This window comes from Zeugodacus cucurbitae, chromosome 4 (genome assembly GCF_028554725.1).
Source record: "Zeugodacus cucurbitae isolate PBARC_wt_2022May chromosome 4, idZeuCucr1.2, whole genome shotgun sequence".
Taxonomy (NCBI): Eukaryota; Metazoa; Arthropoda; class Insecta; order Diptera; family Tephritidae; genus Zeugodacus; species Zeugodacus cucurbitae.
Genome location: NC_071669.1, coordinates 9,407,148 through 9,428,921, shown reverse-complemented (window position 1 = coordinate 9,428,921; position 21,774 = coordinate 9,407,148). Strand labels below are relative to the sequence as shown.

The following is a 21,774-nucleotide window of genomic DNA, read 5'->3' as shown; positions in this document are numbered from 1 at the left end:
AGAAAAAGGAATTTACATTAGAAGAGAGAAAGTATGGCGTGAAAGAGAGACTAATATGTACATAGTTGTATTTGCGCTCTCTTTTTCTCTCCTAAACAATCAATTGATGTATTTTGATTTGTAAATACCTATTTTCTACTCTCATCACAGTTCCGAAACCGAGCAGCACGAACGCAATCGTGAATTGCAGAGTGATCGTCAGGCGACAACAATGTCAGGGAGTGCAATAGCATGAGAATTATTTCTCTGATTTAGTTACATTTTTATATAAAAGTAATTTTTTTCCAAAACTAAGAACAAACAAAAAAAAATGCAAAAACAAGAGAGAAGAAAATACACAAAAAATATATCGAACTACAGTCTTACAATTACGAGTTATACTTAACAATAGTAACATATAGCAAATTAAACAATTTAGTAAACAATAAATAAGATTAAAGAATTATGTAAGAACTACTAAGATTTGCTAAGTATCAATTACATTTATGTTGTAATGGAAAATAGTGCTTGTAATGAAATTATGTTGCTTGTAAACCAATAACTACTGAGTTATTATGTGCTTTAAAGCTTTCGGAGCTTTCATTATTATTATATAATATATTTGCATACTTACACAATTTTGAGCTTTCATTTGTATGTGTTTTATAACGATTTGTTATGTTAAGTTATAAAAAATTTCAAAAGCTTTAAGTACTACAAAAAGCTTTCGAATAAAAAAGCTTTCATTTAAATATTTTTTTGTAGTTTTCTAAATCGTACATTGTTTTAGGAATTTTGAATAAAGTTTTTTAAGTGATTCAGTAAAAGCTTTCACTGAAAGCACATACACAGCTTTTTGGAACTTTACTTGGTATTGAACGAAAATAATTTAAAATTTCAAAAGTCTTAAGTACTTACACCAAAAGCTACTACTAATTGTAACCAAAAGCTTCTCCACCTTACAAACTTTTCATAGCTTTTTAGAACAATTCATTATTATATGTGTGCATACTTAAAAAATTTTAAGCTTTTATTTGTGTGTATTTCAAAAGGATTTATTAAATTTTCAAAGGCTTTATGTACTATTAAAAGCTTTCGAATAAAAAAACTTTAATTTAAATATGTAGTTTTCTAAAATGTTTTAGGTAATGTACAAGCGAATTTTGAGTAAAGATTTTTAAGAGATTCAGTAAAAGCTTTCACTGAAAGCACATACACAGCTTTTTGCAACTTTACTTGGTATTGAACGAAAATAATTTAAAATTTCAAAAGTCTTAAGTACTTACACCAAAAGCTACTACTAATTGTAACCAAAAGCTTCTTCACCTTTCAAGCTTTTCAAAGCTTTTTTAGAACAAAATACTTTTTATTATTTTATTTACCATTTTCGTTACTGCTGTACTGAACGTAATGCAAACAAACATTGTTGCCGCCGAGCCGAAAATTTTCGCTATACCATTTTTGAAAAGAACTCAAAGCGAAATTGCGTAAGAAAATCATTAACTGTTGTAAAATTTGTAGCTTAATATGCAATAAGATGAAAAAGAGAATCTAAGAATCTAAGAAAGAATTGCAAAAAGTTAAAAGCATAGAAAAGATAAATTGATATTTTGTAGAAGTTAGTTGAAAAGCATTAGAAATAGTTAAAGCAAGAACACTTCAAAGTAGTTACACTCACAAACGAAAGTATGTACTTATATACAGCAACACATAGTATTAAAATAAAAATCGATTGAGATGAAAATAAAATAAGTAAAAACAACAAAAGAAACAAAAATGCATAGTTATTGAAAACAAACGAAGGCAAGTAAATGAAAAATGAAATATTTTTGATGAAAGCATATGTGCGAATGTGTAGCTTTTTTAGACAGAAAAGCACAGAAGTTCTTGTATTTCTTTGGAAATAAGCACTTGCATACTAACAGTTAATTTTTAATTTGCGTCATTGTGATAATTTTTATTAAATACGAATTTTGTAACGTTCACATTTTTTAAAAAGCTTTTACATGCCATAAAAAATATAGCAAAAGCTCTTCAGCGCTTTATTGCGAAAATAAATTTCGAAAATTTAAACAATTTCATTTCAAAATTCAGTATGTACTTATGCTATCAAAAATTTGTATTGTATGTATACTTTTACGACCAACTGTTGTATGTAAAATGTTTAGCTTTTTACAAAATAAACTTAATGACCGCCTAAGCATATATGTATTTGTAAATTGTACTATAAATAATACCAAAATAAACCAAAACTGAATTGTATGGCAACTGTTAGCAATATCAATGCGTATGGAGTTTGTTATTATTTGATTTTATTTGTTTAAGTAAAAACTCTCTCGCGTTTCGTACATAATGTAGATTGTCAAATTAAAGAGCGCATATCCGAGCTGAGTATTCAAAAAATAATAAATTGGTATGATAAATTAAAAAATAGTTTTATTTTTTTTTTATTCAATTAAAAAAAAAAAAAATATTTCCGATTTTTTTATGGCTCTCCAGAAGCATTCATTTTCATTTCTTAAAATTTTTTTAAAAATGACTACAACTTGCTTTGAAAAATCCACTGAGAGAAGCCATTCATCACAATGTTATGCCCGAGAGTGAATTGTAAGCAATACTTAGACTACCCTTGACCATAAGCGGACATAGTGTGATGTCAAATCCATCCTTACTTAAAACAAACAAACGATTTGTAACTAAAGATTAAACATTTTCCAATATCAGACTCCGGTCTATGGTGTACCATTCATATAGAAAAAGAAGATTGGACAAACAATTTCAAAAACCTATTTTAAATAGATGATAGATATTTTTCTCCTTCTCTACCCGAAATAGTTGCCGATACAAAAATAAGGTTACGGCATTCAAAGTTGTAAAATGTTTTAGTCTGAGAAGATATGGGTTTAACACCATACAATGGTTCGGTTATCTCTTCGTATTTTCGTCTTCATTCCTAAAACTAAACTAAAACCAATCTCTAGATTATATTCTCATCATGACCTTTAACTAGTTTATGGAAATCCGCGAGAATTACATATTTTCTCTGATTTAAGGGGTTATATACAGTTAGAATTTTCAAAAAATCGATTTTTTTTTTATTTCATTTTCTTAATGTACATATATTTAAGAATACACACAGAAAATTTCATATCGTTCCGGTGAATATTTTCAAAGTTACAAGCAAATGAAAAATTTGAAAAGGCATTTCAGAGTGCTTTTAAGTACAAGGTCCAAACTTTAAACGCGTTTTTCTCAAAATGGTGTTTTCAAAGTCGGTGAAAAACATTACTCGAAAACGGCTAGACCGATTAGTCTCAAATTTTAACACGACCTTCTTAAATATATTTTTTAGTAATTAATCGTCGATTTTTTCTCTCCGATAAATTTTTTTTTTTTTTATAAACAATTTAAGGCCGAAATTTCGGTGAAAAATCGATTTTTTTTTTGAGAAACCGCCATTTTGTCAAAAAATTTTATTTTGCTTATTCCTTCGATTAATTACTAGATTTAACATTATTTTAACGAAATCTTTTTGGTTTTTTAATTTCGGATGATCCAGTTCCGAGATATAGTGGTCACCGCAAAACGTCTTTTTTGAGAGGAGCTCCTGGAGATCAGCTGTAGCTCTTTTTCAAATAAATATTTTTACTAAAACTAAGTCCTAAAATACAGTTAAAAGATACCATAGTACATATGTGTATAAATTTTTGGATCAATAAGTTAAAAAGTTTTCTCAGAAAAAATTCTGGAAAATTCACTTTTTTTCGGCCGTCTAACTGTATATAACCCCTTAAGTCCCCCGCTTATTCTCTCAAATTATCGAATTTGTTATCAAATAAACGAAATGGGCTAAAAGTTTGAAAACATGTTGACTTTATATACGATGTGTAATGAAACTATAGCAGATAAGTTCACAAAGGAAATCAAGTGTTTTTAAGTGGACTGTGAGGTCGCTGAGAGTTATTCAAAAACCTTTATAGGGAGTGTTTAACAGACTTTTTTTATAAGAATATCTGTCTTAGATTTAAAGAAAAGAAAAAAACAGTCAGTCTGGTCGGCTTTAAAGAAATCAAATATACAGAGCATAAAATAGGTTGGGGCTTCTATTTACTTTATAAAAATATAATTTTTAAATTTACAATCGTTTATACAATTATATATAATTTCTATTCATAAATTTCAAATTCTTAAAATGTTCAAAAAAAGTTCAGCGCCGCTAAAATGAAACCCCCCCAATTATCAAAAAAAAAAAACACAAAAAAAGAACCGTCCAAATGCGTAAGAATAAAACAATAATTGATTATCAGAATTATCTATTGCAATAAAGCATTTGAGTTGCCGAGAAGGTATGAATATTTTTTTACACTGCAATACTTACGAATTTCCGCTTGCAATTAGGAATGGAATAAACAGAGAACAAAATGAAATATAAATATTGGAAATGTAAGCAAAGCGAATGTGAAATCTTATAAGCAGACCACATAGTGAACGCCTAGAAATACCACAAAAGAATAAAAAAAAAAAATAGTTAATACATTAGAAAACACGCCATTAAATAGTAAAAATGCAATGCAGAAATATAAAGAGCAAGCGAAATTCTTTGAGGCCGAGTGAAATATGCTTGTGAAAAATATGAAACTTAAAATAAACAATCATAAGTAATAATTATAAATAAAAGATTTCAATTGCAAATATGTGAAATTAAGATAAATTGCCAATACGTAAATGAAAACATTGCATAACAGGGCTATCTTATAAATAATAATAAAAAAAATATTATGTAAATACTTTTGTGTGAGCGATTATTGCAAAACATGTCAAATAATACAAGCAAATGATAATAAATAATGCAGCAAAAGTTGAACAGTGTCCACAAAGGTATTGTAATTATTTTTAAATAATTGCAGAGTAATAAATGGCGAATTGTTAGAAGAAAAGTTCAAATAAAAATTTGTTTGTTACAATTTTGTAATTTAAAACAATGCATTGTAAAACAAAGAATCCTTTCCAATTTCAAAAGCTATATTCAAAGTTTGGAACACTGGGATTAACTCTTAAATGCATTCGATCAAATTAATGTGTATCGCAGTGAGGTTTACGCATAGCAAGCGTCTTAAATGCTTACCGAAAATTATAATCAGTTGACAGTGACCCAACGAAGTGGTCGCAAGTCTCTATTTTGGGGCTGAACTCATGCATTTAAGGGTTAAGAACAGTTTTGTGAAGAATTTTATGAATAATATTTTCATGTAACACTTTAGCCATTTTATTGCTAAATATGCGTAGCAGTTTGGAAAAATTTTTTGTATTTAGTACTGTGTTGCAAACAAGTTGTCCAATAGAATCCCAGGATTATCTATTGTTTATTTTAATATACTGACAAATTAATATTCTACAATTAATTTGGATATCATATACAATTAACATTTAGATATTTTTACTTGTTAAAGCTCTAAACAAATGGTCACTTATAACGTTATTTTTGACACTTCACTGAATTTTTAAAGTGTTTAAAGGCATTTATATTTTTCTTTAGGATATTTTGATATTTCTTATAGCATAAGAAATGTTGGTAATTTTCATTAAGCATTAAAATTTTCATAAATTATTAATTTTTAAATTTTGCTTCGGAAGAGTTGACTATGGTAACTCGAGAACCCCTCGATGGATTTGTAAGAAACTTTAGGAAATTATTAACAGTTTTATTGTTATTAATTCAGCGAATGATTAAAGATTTTGCAAGAAGTTTAGAATTTTTGAAAAAAATGTGACTATGTTAACTCGAGAACCCCTCGATGGATTTGTAAGAAATTTTAGTATATTATTACCGGTTTTATTGTTATTAATTCAGCGAATAATTAAAGTTTTTGCAAGAAGTTTAAAATTTTTCAAAACAATTTGACTATGTTAACTCGAGAATCCCGTGATGGATTTGTAAGAAACTTTAGGAAATATTATTAACGGTTTCAATGCCAATAATTCAACGAAAGATTATAGATTTTGCAGTAAGTTTAGAATTTTTCAAAAAAAGTGACTATCTTAACTCGAGAACCCCTCTATGGATTTGTAAGAAATTTTATAAAATTATTAACAGTTTTATTGTTATTAATTCAGCGAATGTTTAAAGATTTTGCAAGAAGTTTAAAATTTTTGAAAATAATTTGACCAAGTTAACTCGAGAACCCCTCCATGGAATTGTAAGAAATTTTAAGAAATTTCTAACTGTTTTATTGCTAACAATACCACGAATGTTTATAGCTTTTGCAAGAAGTTTGAAATTTTTGAGAATAAATATTTTTGAATGAATCCTTTTAAGAACCTTTAGAAATCAATTTATTTACAAAATAAGCATTTTTAATTTATATTCTTACTAAAATATATTTTTTTTGCATATTTCTTTGTTCGCCTTAATAAGCTAAAAGTGCAATAACATTAAACTCACCGAAATATAGAACATTACAAATAAGCAATTCATGCAAAGAATCATAAAGAAAAGCTCATATGTTTTCTCACATCAAATAACGCTGCATTCAAATGTGCAAATGTTTAAATTGCATTTAACAAAGCATACATACTCATACATATATGCATTCAGTGTTCATATACATACCTAGAAAGGCAAATACATATATTCACCTATACATACAACAATACAGTTATGAATGAAAGCAAGCACACATTGTATAAATTATTTATTTACGAATACAAATATACAAGATCCATTGTGTTCTCATGTCGTAGACTTACTCATATACACAAACGAGAACACATATGAAAGCATACAAATAAATATTTGTCCATTAAGTATTTACGGCAATAGCATAAAGGCCATGGAGTCAATATATATTGTATATGAAAGTGCAGAGTTCGTAGCGCAGGTTTTTTAGTGTAAAATATTGAAAAAAAATGTGAAAAAGACAGTTAAATTGTACAGTATTAACGCTTAAGCATAGTTTAATTCATTTAACATAACATAACGTGACATAACATAACATAACGTAACATAAAATAACATAACATAACATACAGATTATTATTAGAATTATTAATTATTATAAAAAAATTGCAAAATTTGGTAAATCAACAAATTTGGCACTTTATTTTGGTATACGTGTAATTTTGTAAACGAAGCCAAGTAACCCACAACCTATATATACATAACCACATATTTGCATACAAACAAAGTAAATTTAAATGTATTATATAAAATTCAAACTAAAATGCCTCTACTAATATTTGGTTAATGCGAAAATTGCCACCAAACGCTTGTATTAAAGCTACAAATTTCCACTACTAACTCTCTCTCTCTCACCGCATTCTAAACGCTCCCCAACAAACACATAACTTATGCTTTATACCAAAAATTAAACATTAAATAAAGTCAGCTAAATTATTATATATACAAGTATATAATATATGAAAAATATACATAAATTATAGCAAACCAATCGTACAACTAATACAAATTTGTAATACATAAATGAATAATATATATATTTAATTATACACGAATACAAGCATAACTATATACATACATACATACATATATGCATTCATACAATACATATATACAAGAAAGCGAATTAAAGTCAATAATGAACTAACAGCATTGCCATTTATTCATTATCATCATCATCATTATCATCTACGCTAATGTCATTGTCATTGTCAATCATTATACACAATCATTATTGTCAGCATAATCAAGCATTGCATTGTTATAGCTTAACCGAAACCTCTAGTCTAGTCTCATGCATATAATTATTATTATATATATACAAACACATCTATAAATATATATATTTATAAATTCAAATTGTACTAATTGTTATCGCTTGCTAGTCTACATACAAAGAAATTTACAAAAATAATTGAAACGCTTTGCTTTGGTGGGTTGTGATTCGGTTTGAATGTGTGCTGAAACAGTAGGGATAAAGTCTAAAAAATCAAAAAATTCTTAACGCTTATATAACAAATTTCAAGATAGTATCTATCTACTCCTCTTTGTTATCGAGCTTTGAAATCGTAAAAAATGTTCGAAAGTTTACCTTTCTTCGTAGATCTAAAGTGATCTGACAACAGAACGTAAAGAATTTGGCCGAGCCTAAGATAATCAAAGGTCTTAACCGAAGCACGGGCCAGATCTGGGACGATCGTGGGCCAAACTACTATTTGGGAATTAAATTAGATTCTTCTCTTCTTTGTTACCGAGCTTTGAAATCGTAAACAATGTTCGAAAGATTACATTTCTTCATAGATCTAAAGTGATCTGACGAAAAAACGTAAAGAATTTGGCCGAGTCTGAGATAATCAAAGCTCTTAACCGAAGTACGGGCCAGATCCGGGACGATCGTGGACCAAACTACTATTTGGGAATTATATTAGATTCTTCTCTTCTTTGATATCGAGCTTTGAAATCGTAAAAAATGTTCTAAAGATTACCTTTCTTTGTAGATCTAAAGTGATCTAACGAGAGAACATAAAGAAATCAACTGAGACTAACGTAATCAAAACTCTTTACCGATGTAGTTGTCAGATCGAGGACGATCGTGAAACAAAATACTATCTGAGAATTGTATTATGATATTAACAAATGAATAAAGCTTTCTTCGGAAGTTCTTTCAACCTATCAAATCAACTCAAAATGGTTCTTCTAAACAAGTGTTTCAGATAACAAATTCAGTCAATTAGACAGCTCACTGATTGACTAAATTAGCGGACTATTTGAGCCACGCACAACAACTTTTTCAGCTCAACTTTTTCAGCTGCTTTAAGCTACACTTCTCCGAGACACACCCACTAAAAAATAATTTCTGTTGCATTCTTAATATTTTCCACTTTAATTTTACTATGTAGTTATCTCAAAAACAAAAAAAAAAAAAAAATATCTCTTTATATACTAATGCACCCTTCAATGCTGTTCCTGCCCTTGAAAAAATAACTATAAATTATGTAGTATCTTTATTGAAAGCAGTTGAACGACAACTGCGCCCTAACAACAGCATATAGTAACCCCAGTGAAAGTAGTATATAGACACATTACTTCGGTGCTAAACAAGTAATGTATTATTTATTATAGTAGAACGATGTAATGACGTATCATACAAAGTATTAATTAATTACAATACAAGCAACGCAGATGATTGAAGCAAGAAATGTAGACTGTAAAAAGCAAATAGAAATTATTTAATGGCTTTATTATGAAATGAATACAAAAGAAATACTGTAATTATGATAATGGTAATGATTACATATAGTAATGATTACAATTCTACAATTATTACCCCGAAATTTCATTGTGTGGTGAAAGATTTGTAATAATAATAGCATTGTGCTGTGTAATTAATGTTGATTTTGCGTATTTTCTAAGCTCACTCCGGTTTCTAATTATTGAATATTTGATTGAATTATATTTTGTAATTTAATTTCGTTTTACTTACAACAATACCAATGATATTTTGTATGTATGTAAGTACATATACTATTATATTTCGTAAGGCATATTTGTTATTAGGTTAAAGAAATTACAAAAAAATATTCATATTGTTTGCGAAATGTGACACAAATAATAATATTAACAATAATAATACTAATATTGATACATATTAAATGATATTGAGTAATGATTAATTGAGGTGGATAAGTGAAGTCTAATTATAAATAAAAATAATTACAAATATTAAAAGAAAGTGTTTTTAATTAATTTACTTTTTAAAGGCTGTTCGTTTTGGTATGCCGGTCAATCGTAAGTGGTGTTGAATCGTACAGTGTATTTTTGAAATGAAAAAGATTTTTGGAGAATCAAATGCTGGAATGTTTCTCGATCCGAACACATTATGAGGTTATGTGAATAGACCAGATATTTAACAATTCTCTGGTTTTCTAAAATTGTTTTTAAGCTGATCTCTAGAAAAGTAAGTACATAAGAACATCGATGGATTATTTTCAAAAATTTTGAGGAACCTTCGCAGGATAAAAATCTGAGTCAGTTCCGGTTCGTTAATTTTGATGTCGTGGGAATGTGAAGCGAACAATCTGTCCGTGCTTGGGAGTTACATAAACTAATTTCGTTTCTATTCGGCGCCTATTAAATACTGGAGTACTTGCAACTAGTTGCCAACAGAAAAGTATGTAATGAGCATAATTTTCCATTGTAATTTTATCAAGTATCTTTGTTAAGATGTTAATATTCTTGAAAGACTTTAACCATTTTATTGCTTACTAGCAGACCACTCCGGCTTCGCACAAACATTTCAAAAGCCAGTGTTCAAAATTTATAAGTTTTTACACAATTATACAAACTATCCCATACACCTGTATGTACTTTCCAGTTTCTTGCGTGGGTTCATTCTAAAAAAGTAAAATGAGGAAAATTCGAACATGAAATTATATTTTATTTACAATGAGCTAAAACTTGATTACGACCTCTAGTCTTTGGTGTCCGTTGTCTTTCTCACTAATTTTTAAAGCTCAGTGTCCGACGACCAAGTGCGAGCTTATATATTTCTAATATTTTGTTCTTGAATCCGCTGTACACGCCGCGTACTCGAATTCCAAGCACGTATTTGGCAGGTTTTGAACTTTTGTTCAGCCCTCGCAGCTGTTGGCTCTTTACTCGACCCTCTTGCACGCGATTGCGATGCGAAGAGAATGATTTGCAAGACGATTTTCAGTTTCAGATTAAGATTCTCCATCACGGAGTCTTTTTGATACCCACACCTGGAAACTATTTCCAGAAAGTTGAAATTCTAGCAATAAATATAGCCTATGTTACGCGGGGTGTAGAATGTAGCTTTCCAACGGTGAAATAATTTTTGAAATCGGCACAGTAGTTTTCGAGTTTATTCAATACAAACATACATACTAATCGTTCCTCTTTATAATAGTAGTATAGATTATGCGGAATGCGGATGTTGGGAACAATTTTCTGTATTCAGTACTGTTTTGAAATTTGTACAATAGAATCCAAGGACAGTAAATAGTTGTTTACTTGTTCTATGAAATGTATTGTAGAAATGTATTTATTTTAACAAAAAATCAAACAAAAATCTCTAAAATCATATACACATAAAAGTAATTTATAGTAGAGTATATGAGTAATAACTCTTCAAAATTCCAAACTATCGATTGCCTAAAACGTTATTCTTGACACTTCCTTGAAAGCTTTTAAAGATATTTATAATTATATAATTAAACATTTTTTCTTTCGGACAATAAATTTTTCTTCTTAAAATACAACTAACTTCCGAACATTTTTCAAATTACTTGACTATGGTAACTCGAGAACCCCTCGATGGATTTCTATGAAATTTTAAAAAAATTTTGGGAAATATTACTGCTAATATTTAAATTAACAATTCAAACATTTTCCTTAAGCTTTTTAAAACGTTTATATTTTTTCAGAAATAAATAAAAATTATAAAGTGTTAAGAGGCTATACCGTAAATTGTTTCAAAAGAAAGTAATCGATCGAAGTAATGTATCGAAGTTTTTTGTACATAATATATATATATTTTCAGCTACATTTCAAAATTTTTTTTTATAAAAATATTAAAGAATAACGGAGTTATATGCGGTGTTTGGAGGTGCAAAAAAATGTTCCCCAACTGTTGACATGATTCCGGCCGAATGATTTGCTGAAACAAAAATATTCAAAAAGATTATTAAAGTTGAAGATATTTCCTATACAATGACTCACAATTTATGAAAAATAACAAAAATTAACAAAATGGCGTAGTTCTGAAAAAAAATTCGTTTTTAGGTAAAAATTTGTCGCTCTTTAAATGTAAAATTGACAATTTTCAACAAAGTAGGTCATTGTATAGGAAATACCTTCAACTTTAATAATCTTTTTGAATTCAAGAATGCTCATTTTGAAGTCGATCGGTCAATTTCTCGTTGAGTTATGATGTCAGCAATTTTGAGAAATGTCGTTTCGAGAAAAACTCGTTTAAAGTTTCGACAATAGCGGCTTATGCCTGGGAACGTTGTCATTGAAAAACTATTCAAGATACGACCTTACCGCTTGCACAGGATATTTTTGAAAGTATAAACTATTGAATATGCAAAAAATAAATATATATTTTAAAAATATCACATTGGTATAACCCCTTTAAATACTCCAAAAAATCTTGCTTCCAGAGTATGTGGAAAAGTGTTTAATGATGACCTAATAATAGTGCTTGATACGCCCGATGTGAATGGTACAAGAAATAAATGAATGTGGTGTTCCAGACAAACAGCTGTTTTGTCGGTGATTGACAGCTGATCGGCAAAAGTAGCGCACAGTGAATATGCTCACAATTACACTTTCTGACATATTTTTGACAGTTGCTGAGTGCAGTGTGTTAAAACCAAAAATAAAGAAGAATTTACAGCGAAATAAAAATTTAAAAAAGAAAGAAGCATATATCTGTGGTGTGGGCTAAATTAAGAGCATCATTGATAGTAAAATTATGTGTTTTTTGTATTTTTTTCCAGTAAAGGCTATTTGTTAGACATGTGGATTTCAAGAAGAAATAAAACGTATATAATTTAATGTTATGGCCAAGAATTTAACTTTATTGTAGAGATTAGAGTTTGCCAACATGTTTCAAAAGGTAAAAAAAAACAACTGATTTTCATTTCATTTGATTTCATCGGCCTGAGTTTACTTTACTGAATTTTATTTTTTTTTATAATTTTTTAATTTTTATTTCAAATATTTTTGTTTAGTTATTATTACTTAAAAAAATATTCATGACTATAGTAATTGATTAAATATTGGTTTCTAAAATTTTAAATATTTTATATTTCCTTATTTTCCAATCAGAAACTTGACACATCAAATTTGAAAGGCGCCGCCGCTCTGTACATACTTCCACCGCCGTTCTTCACCATTACCATTAACCACGACATTCGCTCATACTAACAAATAAAACCAAAATAAAGCGATTTGTTGACATTTCTATTTTCGCATTCGCGCTGTGCCACATTTTATCGGCCGTTTGTTGTGCTCACGCAACATGCTTGCCATGCGGATGTGCCGAAAGCGTACTCATAATAAAAATTCCACTCACTCTCTCTCTTCATTTACGCTCATTCCTTCACACAGCTTTCACACGCTCCTGACAGCCGCTCGCATTTGTTGCATTAAAAGTTCCACATACCACACGTCCGACAACCGCACACACACACACACACACAGAGACTACCACGAGCAACTACATGGATGACGCATACTTTTCACAGCAGCTTTTCGCCACCCCGTAACGTGTTAACGGTTGAAATTTTCAAATTTTCGGACTCCGAAAAAGCTTCCGAGCAGTGTAGGTACGAACAACGAAATCAGAATTTGCCAACTTATGTTGTTTGTTGGTGAATCGTCGCGCCTCGTCGCTGGCTGTCATCGACAAAATTGTCGTCATCTTCGTTTTGGCTGCGACGACGACGACGACTACGACGACGGCGGTGGCGGTGTTGTGAGTGCATGAAAAAGAATATTCTGTCATTTGAGTGTTCAGTTCGAGACGGGTTTGCAATTTAACAGCACTGACTGTAACGGTACACAGTGAATAGCGCGTGTCACAAAAAATATAACAAATTCTCTAAATAGTTAGTTAAAATATTATATTTGAATAATAAATAAAATATATATTATATTTGAAAAAAATCGTGGTTTGTCTGTGTGTGCGTGTGTGAAAAAATTTTTTTGTGACTGCGGCCAAGGCAGCAGCAGCAAAGTGAAATATACGAATAGCTCTGAGGCAGACAAGCAGAAAGCAGGCGCCTATACTAGATACGCCTCGAGAGCTGAAAATATTTATATTAAAAATAAATATATTAAAAAATAGGTGAATTTCCAATTTTTCTTTTTTTTTATGAAAATTCTTTCAACGTTGTCAATGAAGTGTATATATAGTTATGGTGTTGAAGTGAAGTTGGTTGGAAGTTGTTGCTGTAACATATAATTATTTTGAATACTATATAGTATATGAAAATGCAGAAGCATTGGGATTTGTGATTTTGTAATAACTGTGGAACCACAACAAGGCTGTTGCAGTGAGAAAATTTGTAATCAAGAAGTGAGAAAATAAAAGCAAATAAATTTTGAAGAAATGTGAAGTGAAAAAGGTTTTGAAAATAATTTTTTTTAATTTTAAAAATTTTGAATATTCGTAAATTTATGTAAAAAATAGTGCTCTCAATCAGAAAAGAAATATTTTCTCAAAAACCAGTGTCTGTTGCAGAATTTTTCTTAAAAAAATCTCAAAATTCAACAAATAACTGCTTTTTCTCATAAAGTAAAATTTGAAAAATGTACAACCAACTCTCCTCCTTCCGCCGTCACGCGTCTTAGCAATGTCAATTCATTGGAATTGAGTCAGCTCGCCAAAATGCCAGCCGTAGTGTGCCAACAAAAAACTGTTTTGGTATGAGCTACTTTTATTGGCTTGTATTTGTACCGTTGGAGTGATATGCAGGCGCTGGCTGGTTATGTAAAATGCGAAAATCGAAGTTGATTACTAAGCAAGCAAGCAAGTATAGCCAGGCACAAGGCTGACACAACTGACTTCGAAGGCAAGGAAAACAATAACAAAAACAGCAACAATAACAATAACAAAAATAAATATTTAATGTAAAAGTGTACAACCAGAAAATGAAAATGAAGACAAAATGGCTATCCGTGGATATGAAAAAATACAGGTTATATGTGGTATTATTGAAATAATACTGCAATTAAAAGTATTGTGATACATTTAAATATATTCTTCACGGCACATAATATGATAAATGCTCAAAAAATAAATTAAAGCAAATATTAAACAAAGTTTACAATTATAATATTAAAACAAACATAAAAATATATAATATTATTAAAATATTAATTATATAAAAAAAATTTATATAAATAATAAAAATATAATGATATTAATGTTAAAAAATCAAAAATCCAAAAAATAATAACAGTTAATAATAAAAAAAATTAATTTTGTAAATTCCTCAAATTTTTTAACAATATTATGTAGTTATGAATATAAGTTCATTGTGATAGTGCAGAAAGTGCTCACCTTCTGTCGATTTCTATCAAGAACTATTTGTATAAGTGAAAGTTTTATCAGAGAAAAACCTAAGTTTTGTTCACTATATCGCTCATTTACATGAATAATGGCATAACTCAAAAAACACGATTTTTGAGTTGAGTATGCAGAAATGTGCGCAATTTCCCCGTCCATATTGTAAAAAAATTTCATTCCGATGCGTAAACCGTGAAATAAGAATGTGCCGTTACTCAACTTGTTATGTTACATTACTTTTTAACCACAACAACGACTCAGTTCAGTTGTGCCAGAATTGGGCATGGCTTTTTTTCAGAAAGAAAGACATATTTTTTGTTACAACACATATTGTCATAGGGTGAATTTCGTTTTATTTTCAGAAAGAACGACATTTTTGAAAAGGGAATTAAATGTTTCATGTTGCTTTTTTCAGCAATAACGACACATTTAACTTATGACTGCGAAATCGATCTATATTTTTCACAAATAACGACTTAATTCAAAGTGGGTCACATTTATGCCCAAGAAAAAGCATTAGTATCCTCTATTTGGTCCATTTATGCTCAGCATTTTATTCAATACACTTGTGGCATTTTTCTATATTTTCTAAATAAGAGACAATTGAAAACTTTAAACCTCTCTTATGAAGACTTTTTAGAGTTGTACTACTGCTGGGTGAAGAGTGGAGTTCAAATCCGAATGTCTGTCTGTCCGTCCGTCCGTCCGTCTGTGCAAGCTGTAACTTGAGTAAAAATTAAGATATCTTGATGAAACTTGGCACACTTATTTCTTGGCACCATAGGAAGGTTGCTTTCGAAAATAAGCAAAATCGGACCACTGCCACGCCCACAAAATGGCGAAAACCGCAAAAAACACATAAAGTGCCATAACTAAGCCATAAATAAAGCTATGGCAATAAAATTTGGTATGAAGGATCGCACTATGAAGGGGCATATTTGGACGTAATTTTTTTGGGGAAGTGGGCGTGGCCCCGCCCCCTACTAAGTTTTTTGTACATATCTCGCAAACTAATAGAGCTATATAAACCAAACTTTCTGCAGTCGTTTTTTTTTAGCCACTTCCTAATACAGTCCAAAAATGAAAGAAATCGGATCATAACCACGCCCACCTCCCATACAAAAGCGAAAAACGTCAGAAACACTAAATTTCATATAAGAAATGGCAGATGAAAGCTGCACTCAGATTTTTTTACAAAATGGAAAATGGGCGTGTCGTCGCCCACTTATGGGTCATAAACCATATCCCAGGAACTACTCGATTGATTTCAATGAAACTTGGTTTGTAATAGTTTCCTTACATCCCAATGATATGTTGTGAAAATAGGCCAAATCGCTTCACAACCACGCCTACTTCCTGTATACCAGAACTTTGAAGACGATTTGAATCGTTTACTTTACAATAAATAAAGTAAGCACTAGTGAAGATATCGGTGCAGAACTTTGCACAAATACTATGTTTATAGTGTGGCAGCCCCATTCTAAAAATCGCCGAAATCGGACCATAGGTTTTTAAGGCCCCATATATCGAACACGAGGACCTCGGTGCTTCTAACCTAATATTATGGTTTCCAACTTTCAATGAGCTTTATACAATATATATGACGAATATGTGGGTCAAATTGTGTATTATATAATGTAAATAAAGTTAAACAAATAAATTGCGAGAGTTTAAAATGTTCGGTTACACCCGAACTTAGCCCTTCCTTACTTGTTTATATAAAGAAAGTTCACTCCAAATGTAAACTAGTTATTTATTATTTAATAAAATAGTCGCAGAAATGTAGTCTACATTCTGGCTCATGATATTACAGTAGACTCTCGAAAAGTAAATTTTCAGAAAGTAAATAATCTCGGAAAAGTTAATCACCTTTAAGATTACACATGCACCTCGAAAAAGTAAATTTTTTAATTTTTTAATTTACTTTTCAGAGAGTGTGATAAAAAATTCGAAACGAAGCAAGCAGCGTTTTTTACGATGTTGCAAAAACACTTACTCTATTGTTTATCGCGTCTTTTTAGTAAATAAACTCTCCTACTTGATCCACCGGTTTAAAAATGAAAACGATGCAAATCAGGTGTCAGACTTTTTGAATTGTCGTACAAAAATGGTCAGAAAATATATAGCAAAAGAAAAAAAAAACAAAGGAATATTCAAGATTTTTTCTCTTCATAGTAAATACATATGTATGTATGTAAGTGTAAATATGTTTTTCACGTAAATCCATATGTTTTATTGAAACAAATAAATGAATGAATTTTTTAAGTTTAAAAATGCATTTAATATTATAAAAACAGATAATTTATGTATATATTTGGAAAAGTAAATTACCCAAAATACCAATCGATTTACTTTTCGAGAGTATACTGTATTAAAATATCTTCTTTCAAAGACACAAACCTGATCAACTGGTATGAAATAGAAATAGATTCTTTGAAATTGTATAATATCTTTCCTTATTCCGATCTTAAAGATGAAGTCAAACATATGGGGTTTTCAATAACATTTGAACGCTACAATATTTATTAGTAAACATTTCAGAATCATTATTTTACCATTTCTACATACAACATACTACATACTTTACAACGGCTGTAAAATAAATTGGTTTATTTAGATATCTTTTCAGTCCTGTGAAACCTAAATTACAAAAAAAAAATTAATAACTTTATACCCTCAACGAGGTATTGGCACATTCCCCAAAGCTAATGTTATATGGTTTAGCCACGTGAATTGATTTTTGTTCGAGTTGGATTTGCAAGTCTATCCATTTTGACTTGTTTTAAGAGTTTTGTACAATATTTTGCCGATTTGTTAAGAAACTGAAGCTTTACGTTCATATGACAATCACTTAGCACTATTTTTTCACATCTTTTGAACATACGGTTTCTATCAGATCATATTAGACAAGTGTTTCGTGAATTTAATGCTTCGCGATATTATTTATGCCCCAAAATTCATGAGTTCTTTATTAATCACCGTCTAAGTCTGTTTTTTTTTTTTTTTTTTGCATTGACAATGTTTATTTAGCACTATTTCCAAATTCAATTACCCGCTTGAAGAACAACAAAGCGGCGGGGGCCGATGGATTACCGGCCGAGCTATTCAAATACGGCGGCGAAGAACTGATAAGGTGCATGCATCAGCTTCTTTGTAGAATATGGTCGGAAGAAAGCATGCCTGACGATTGGAATCTTAGTGTGCTCTGCCCAATCCATAAGAAGGGAGACCCCACAATCTGCGCCAACTACCGTGGTATAAGTCTCCTCAATATCGCATATAAGGTTTTGTCGAGCGTATTGTGTGAAAGACTAAAGCCCACCGTCAACGAACTGATTGGACCTTATCAGTGTGGCTTTAGACCTGGAAAATCAACAACTGACCAGATAATTACCATGCTTCAAATCTTGGAGAAGACCCGTGAAAAGAGGATCGACACACACCACCTTTTTGTCGATTTTAAAGCTGCTTTCGACAGCACGAAAATGAGCTCCCTTTATGCCGCGATGTCTGAATTTGGTATCCCCGCAAAACTAATACGGCTGTGTAAGCTGACGTTGAGCAACACCAAAAGCTCCGTCAGGATCGGGAAGGACCTCTCCGAACCATTCGATACGAAACGAGGCTTCAGACAGGGTGACACGTGCGACTTCTTCAATCTATTGCTGGAAAAAATAATACGAGCTGCAGAACTAAATAGAGAGGGTACAATCTTCTACAAGAATGTATAGCTACTGGCGTACGCCGATGATATCGATATCATTGGAAACGAGACCCGCGCCGTTTGTTCTGCGTTTTCCAGACTAGATAAAGAAGCGAAGCGTATGGGTCTGGTGGTGAATGAGGACAAGACGAAATATCTCCTGTCATCAAACAAACAGTCAGCGCACTCGCGTCTTGGCTCACACGTCACTGTTGACAGTCATAACTTTGAAGTTGTAGATAATTTCGTTTATCTGGGAACCAGCATTAACAACAACAACAATGTCAGCCTTGAAATCCAACGCAGAATCACTCTTGCCAACAGGTGCTACTTTGGACTGAGTAGGCAATTGAAAAGTAAAGTCCTCTCTCGACGAACCAAAATCAAACTCTATAAGTCGCTCATTATTCCCGTCCTGATGTATGGCGCTGAAGCGTGGACGATGACAACATCCGATGAGACGACTCTTGGGGTTTTCGAGGGAAAGGTTTTGCGCAAGATTTATGGTTCTCTAAACATTGGCAACGGCGAATACCGCAGACGATGGAACGATGAGCTGTACGAGTTATACGACGACATTGACATAGTTCAGCGAATAAAAAGACAGCGGCTACGCTGGCTAGGTCATGTTGTACGGATGGAAGAAAACACTCCAGCTCTGAAAGTATTCGATGCAGTACCCGCTGGAGGAAGCCGCGGAAGAGGACGACCTTCACTCCTGTGGAAAGACCAAGTGCAAAGTGACCTGGTTCACTTGGTGTTTCCAGTTGGCGCCAAAAAGCAAAAAGGAGGAATGAGTGGCGCGCTCTGGTGGATTCGGCTATAATCGCTTAAAGCGGTTCCTACGCCAAATATATATATATATATTTCCAAATTCAACCAAAATGTGTAGGCAGATTCCTTTTCACTCTTCATAGCGTTATATTTCAAAAGAGATAGTAAATATTCGATGGTCTTCTACTTCCTGCTTAATGAGTTCGCCCTTCGTTAAGTTTCGTGGTGGCTGTGGTTGAAACCAAAATAAAGGTAGAGTGACTTCGGTTAGGCAGAGTGAAGAGAAGCGGATATACAGTATGGCAGAGGATTTAGATGGCCCTCGAACCCTAAAAAGGTGTTTAGTGTGTCCATACCACAAGTCCATTGGTACTGAAGGTGCATAGCAAAATCAGGGCGCTGATAAAGGCATTATATTGATACGTTGTATTCTTGAACACACGTGAGGTAAGGTTAATAAAACCACCAGTTGTCTTCTGTAATACATTCTAATAAATTATAAATTTTGCTAACAAAAAAATCAAAATTAATTTATACTCATTTTCAGAGTATAATTTTAACAGTAAGTTATGACAGACTGTAAATAATTCTAGAATTCATATAAGGAAGATATATAATATATATATGTATATTACAATTATTTTTAATAACAAAAAAAAAAATTAGATATGACATAAAACACAGCATAATAAATTAATAACGAATTAAATAATTAACTCTTAATACAATAAATCTCGATACAAAAAAGCAACAAAAAACACCAGCCAGAAAACCTTTAATTCTTTCTACAAGACGCAACGTCTTCATTCATTTGCCCAAACAACTAAAAATAATATCAGCAACCAAAACAAGAAATGCAATGCTTCACATGCGAGTGTGTGTGTATTTTGCTCAGGGGCACGCTCCTCCGCATTTCCTGCGCTTACAATTACCTACAACAAATTACAACAAATTCAATTCGTTTTGGTTTTCACAACAATGTTTGCAAGTGCAAATTGCGAGCGATACATGCCCGGCCAGGCCAGTGAGAGCGCCGCGCCGCAAGGTACTTCACACAAGTTGCCAAAAAAAAACCAAAAAAAATTGAAAAAAATTTAACAAAAACAAAAACAATAATAATACATGTGAACAAATACAACAACAAACACATGTGCTCAGGTGTGTTGGTGTGTGTGCAGAAGTGCAGCAGTGAAGCTATAAAATTTGCACCGACACGAAATTTCGTTTCGTCTACGAAAATATAACAAGAATTCAAGAGAATTCAGGAGAATTAGAAACATGCGCTTATTTTTAGAGGCGCGCTGCGCTGTGTGTGCGCTGGCGGTGTGGTGACAATGCGCGTTTTTTGATTATTTTCAATTTCTGGTTTTGTTGTTGTGTGTTTCTTTGGTTTTTTGTGTGCAACACTTACAGAGAGATTTTCGTAAAAAAAGCCACACGGCAAAAAAAGTCAAATCAGAAAAAATTGTGTCAAGGTGAAATGCATGCATGTACCACTGTGCATGTGTGTGTGTGTGTGTGTGTTTGTATATAAATATGCATTTGCAGCTAAAAAACGTATTACACAAATCAAAATTGAAATCAAATTTCTCAATGTGTGACAAAGTGCGCTGCTATAATGAGTACAGCTGGTTTATAGTTTTTGATGTGAAAGTGTGTGTGTTCAGCGTAGAGACTAACTAGGACGCGGTGATTTGATGGAGCATGTGTGCAATGTTTGTTTTGTTTTTTAATCAAATTGTGTTAAATACATTTATGAACAACATAATTATACTAATTATTTAAAAATAAAAAACAAAAACAAGAATAACAAGGCAAAGTGGACATGAAGTGTAAAATGAAAGAAGAAAAAGTAAAATATGAAAATTATTGAAAGTAATAGTATAGTTATATACCTTATAAATGCACTAAAGTTAACGTTTTAGCACGAGCGAAAATTCAAAATTCATAATTTTAATTTGAATATTTGAATTCAGACTTTCACGTATATTTTGCTCTTCAAAGTGAATATTGCATGAAAAATCGTTCTAATTGCTAGTTTCTAAGCAATTAACTTTAAATTGAATATACAGTGGTGATAGCTGTGAAAATTCTCTTTCATATGACACCAATATCATCAAAATCGGTACAGATTAACCGGAGTTATGGCCATTCAAAGTGCTTTGGTGCTTCACACTGATGCTCTGCTCAGCTGGGCAGCGGCAGCGCAGTTTTTCTCTGATTTTTGCAATTTTGACGATTTCTACCAGGCGACCAAGAATG

At 31.4% G+C, this 21,774-nt stretch overlaps 2 protein-coding genes across 18 annotated transcripts in view; both read left to right on the top strand.

The window, feature by feature from the left end:
• Window positions 1-1,926, top strand: part of LOC105209093 (serine/threonine-protein kinase BRSK2) — a 63,075-nt gene extending 61,149 nt beyond the window's left edge. Inside the window, exon 16 of the mRNA XM_029038448.2 lies at window positions 151-1,926. Within this exon, the coding sequence (XP_028894281.2) occupies window positions 151-235 (85 nt within the window). The 3' untranslated portion in view covers window positions 236-1,926. The remainder of the gene's footprint in view (window positions 1-150) is intronic.
• Window positions 1,927-13,396: 11,470 nt separating this feature from the next.
• Window positions 13,397-21,774, top strand: part of LOC105209051 (uncharacterized) — a 153,218-nt gene continuing 144,840 nt past the window's right edge. For 4 of the 17 annotated variants that reach the window (XM_054228841.1, XM_054228849.1, XM_054228844.1 and 1 more), the window contains exon 1: window positions 13,397-13,811. The gene's annotated coding sequence lies outside the window, so the exon portion shown is untranslated. The remainder of the gene's footprint in view (window positions 13,812-21,774) is intronic. The other 13 variants (XM_054228855.1, XM_054228846.1, XM_054228847.1 and 10 more) reach the window with 5 other exon arrangements.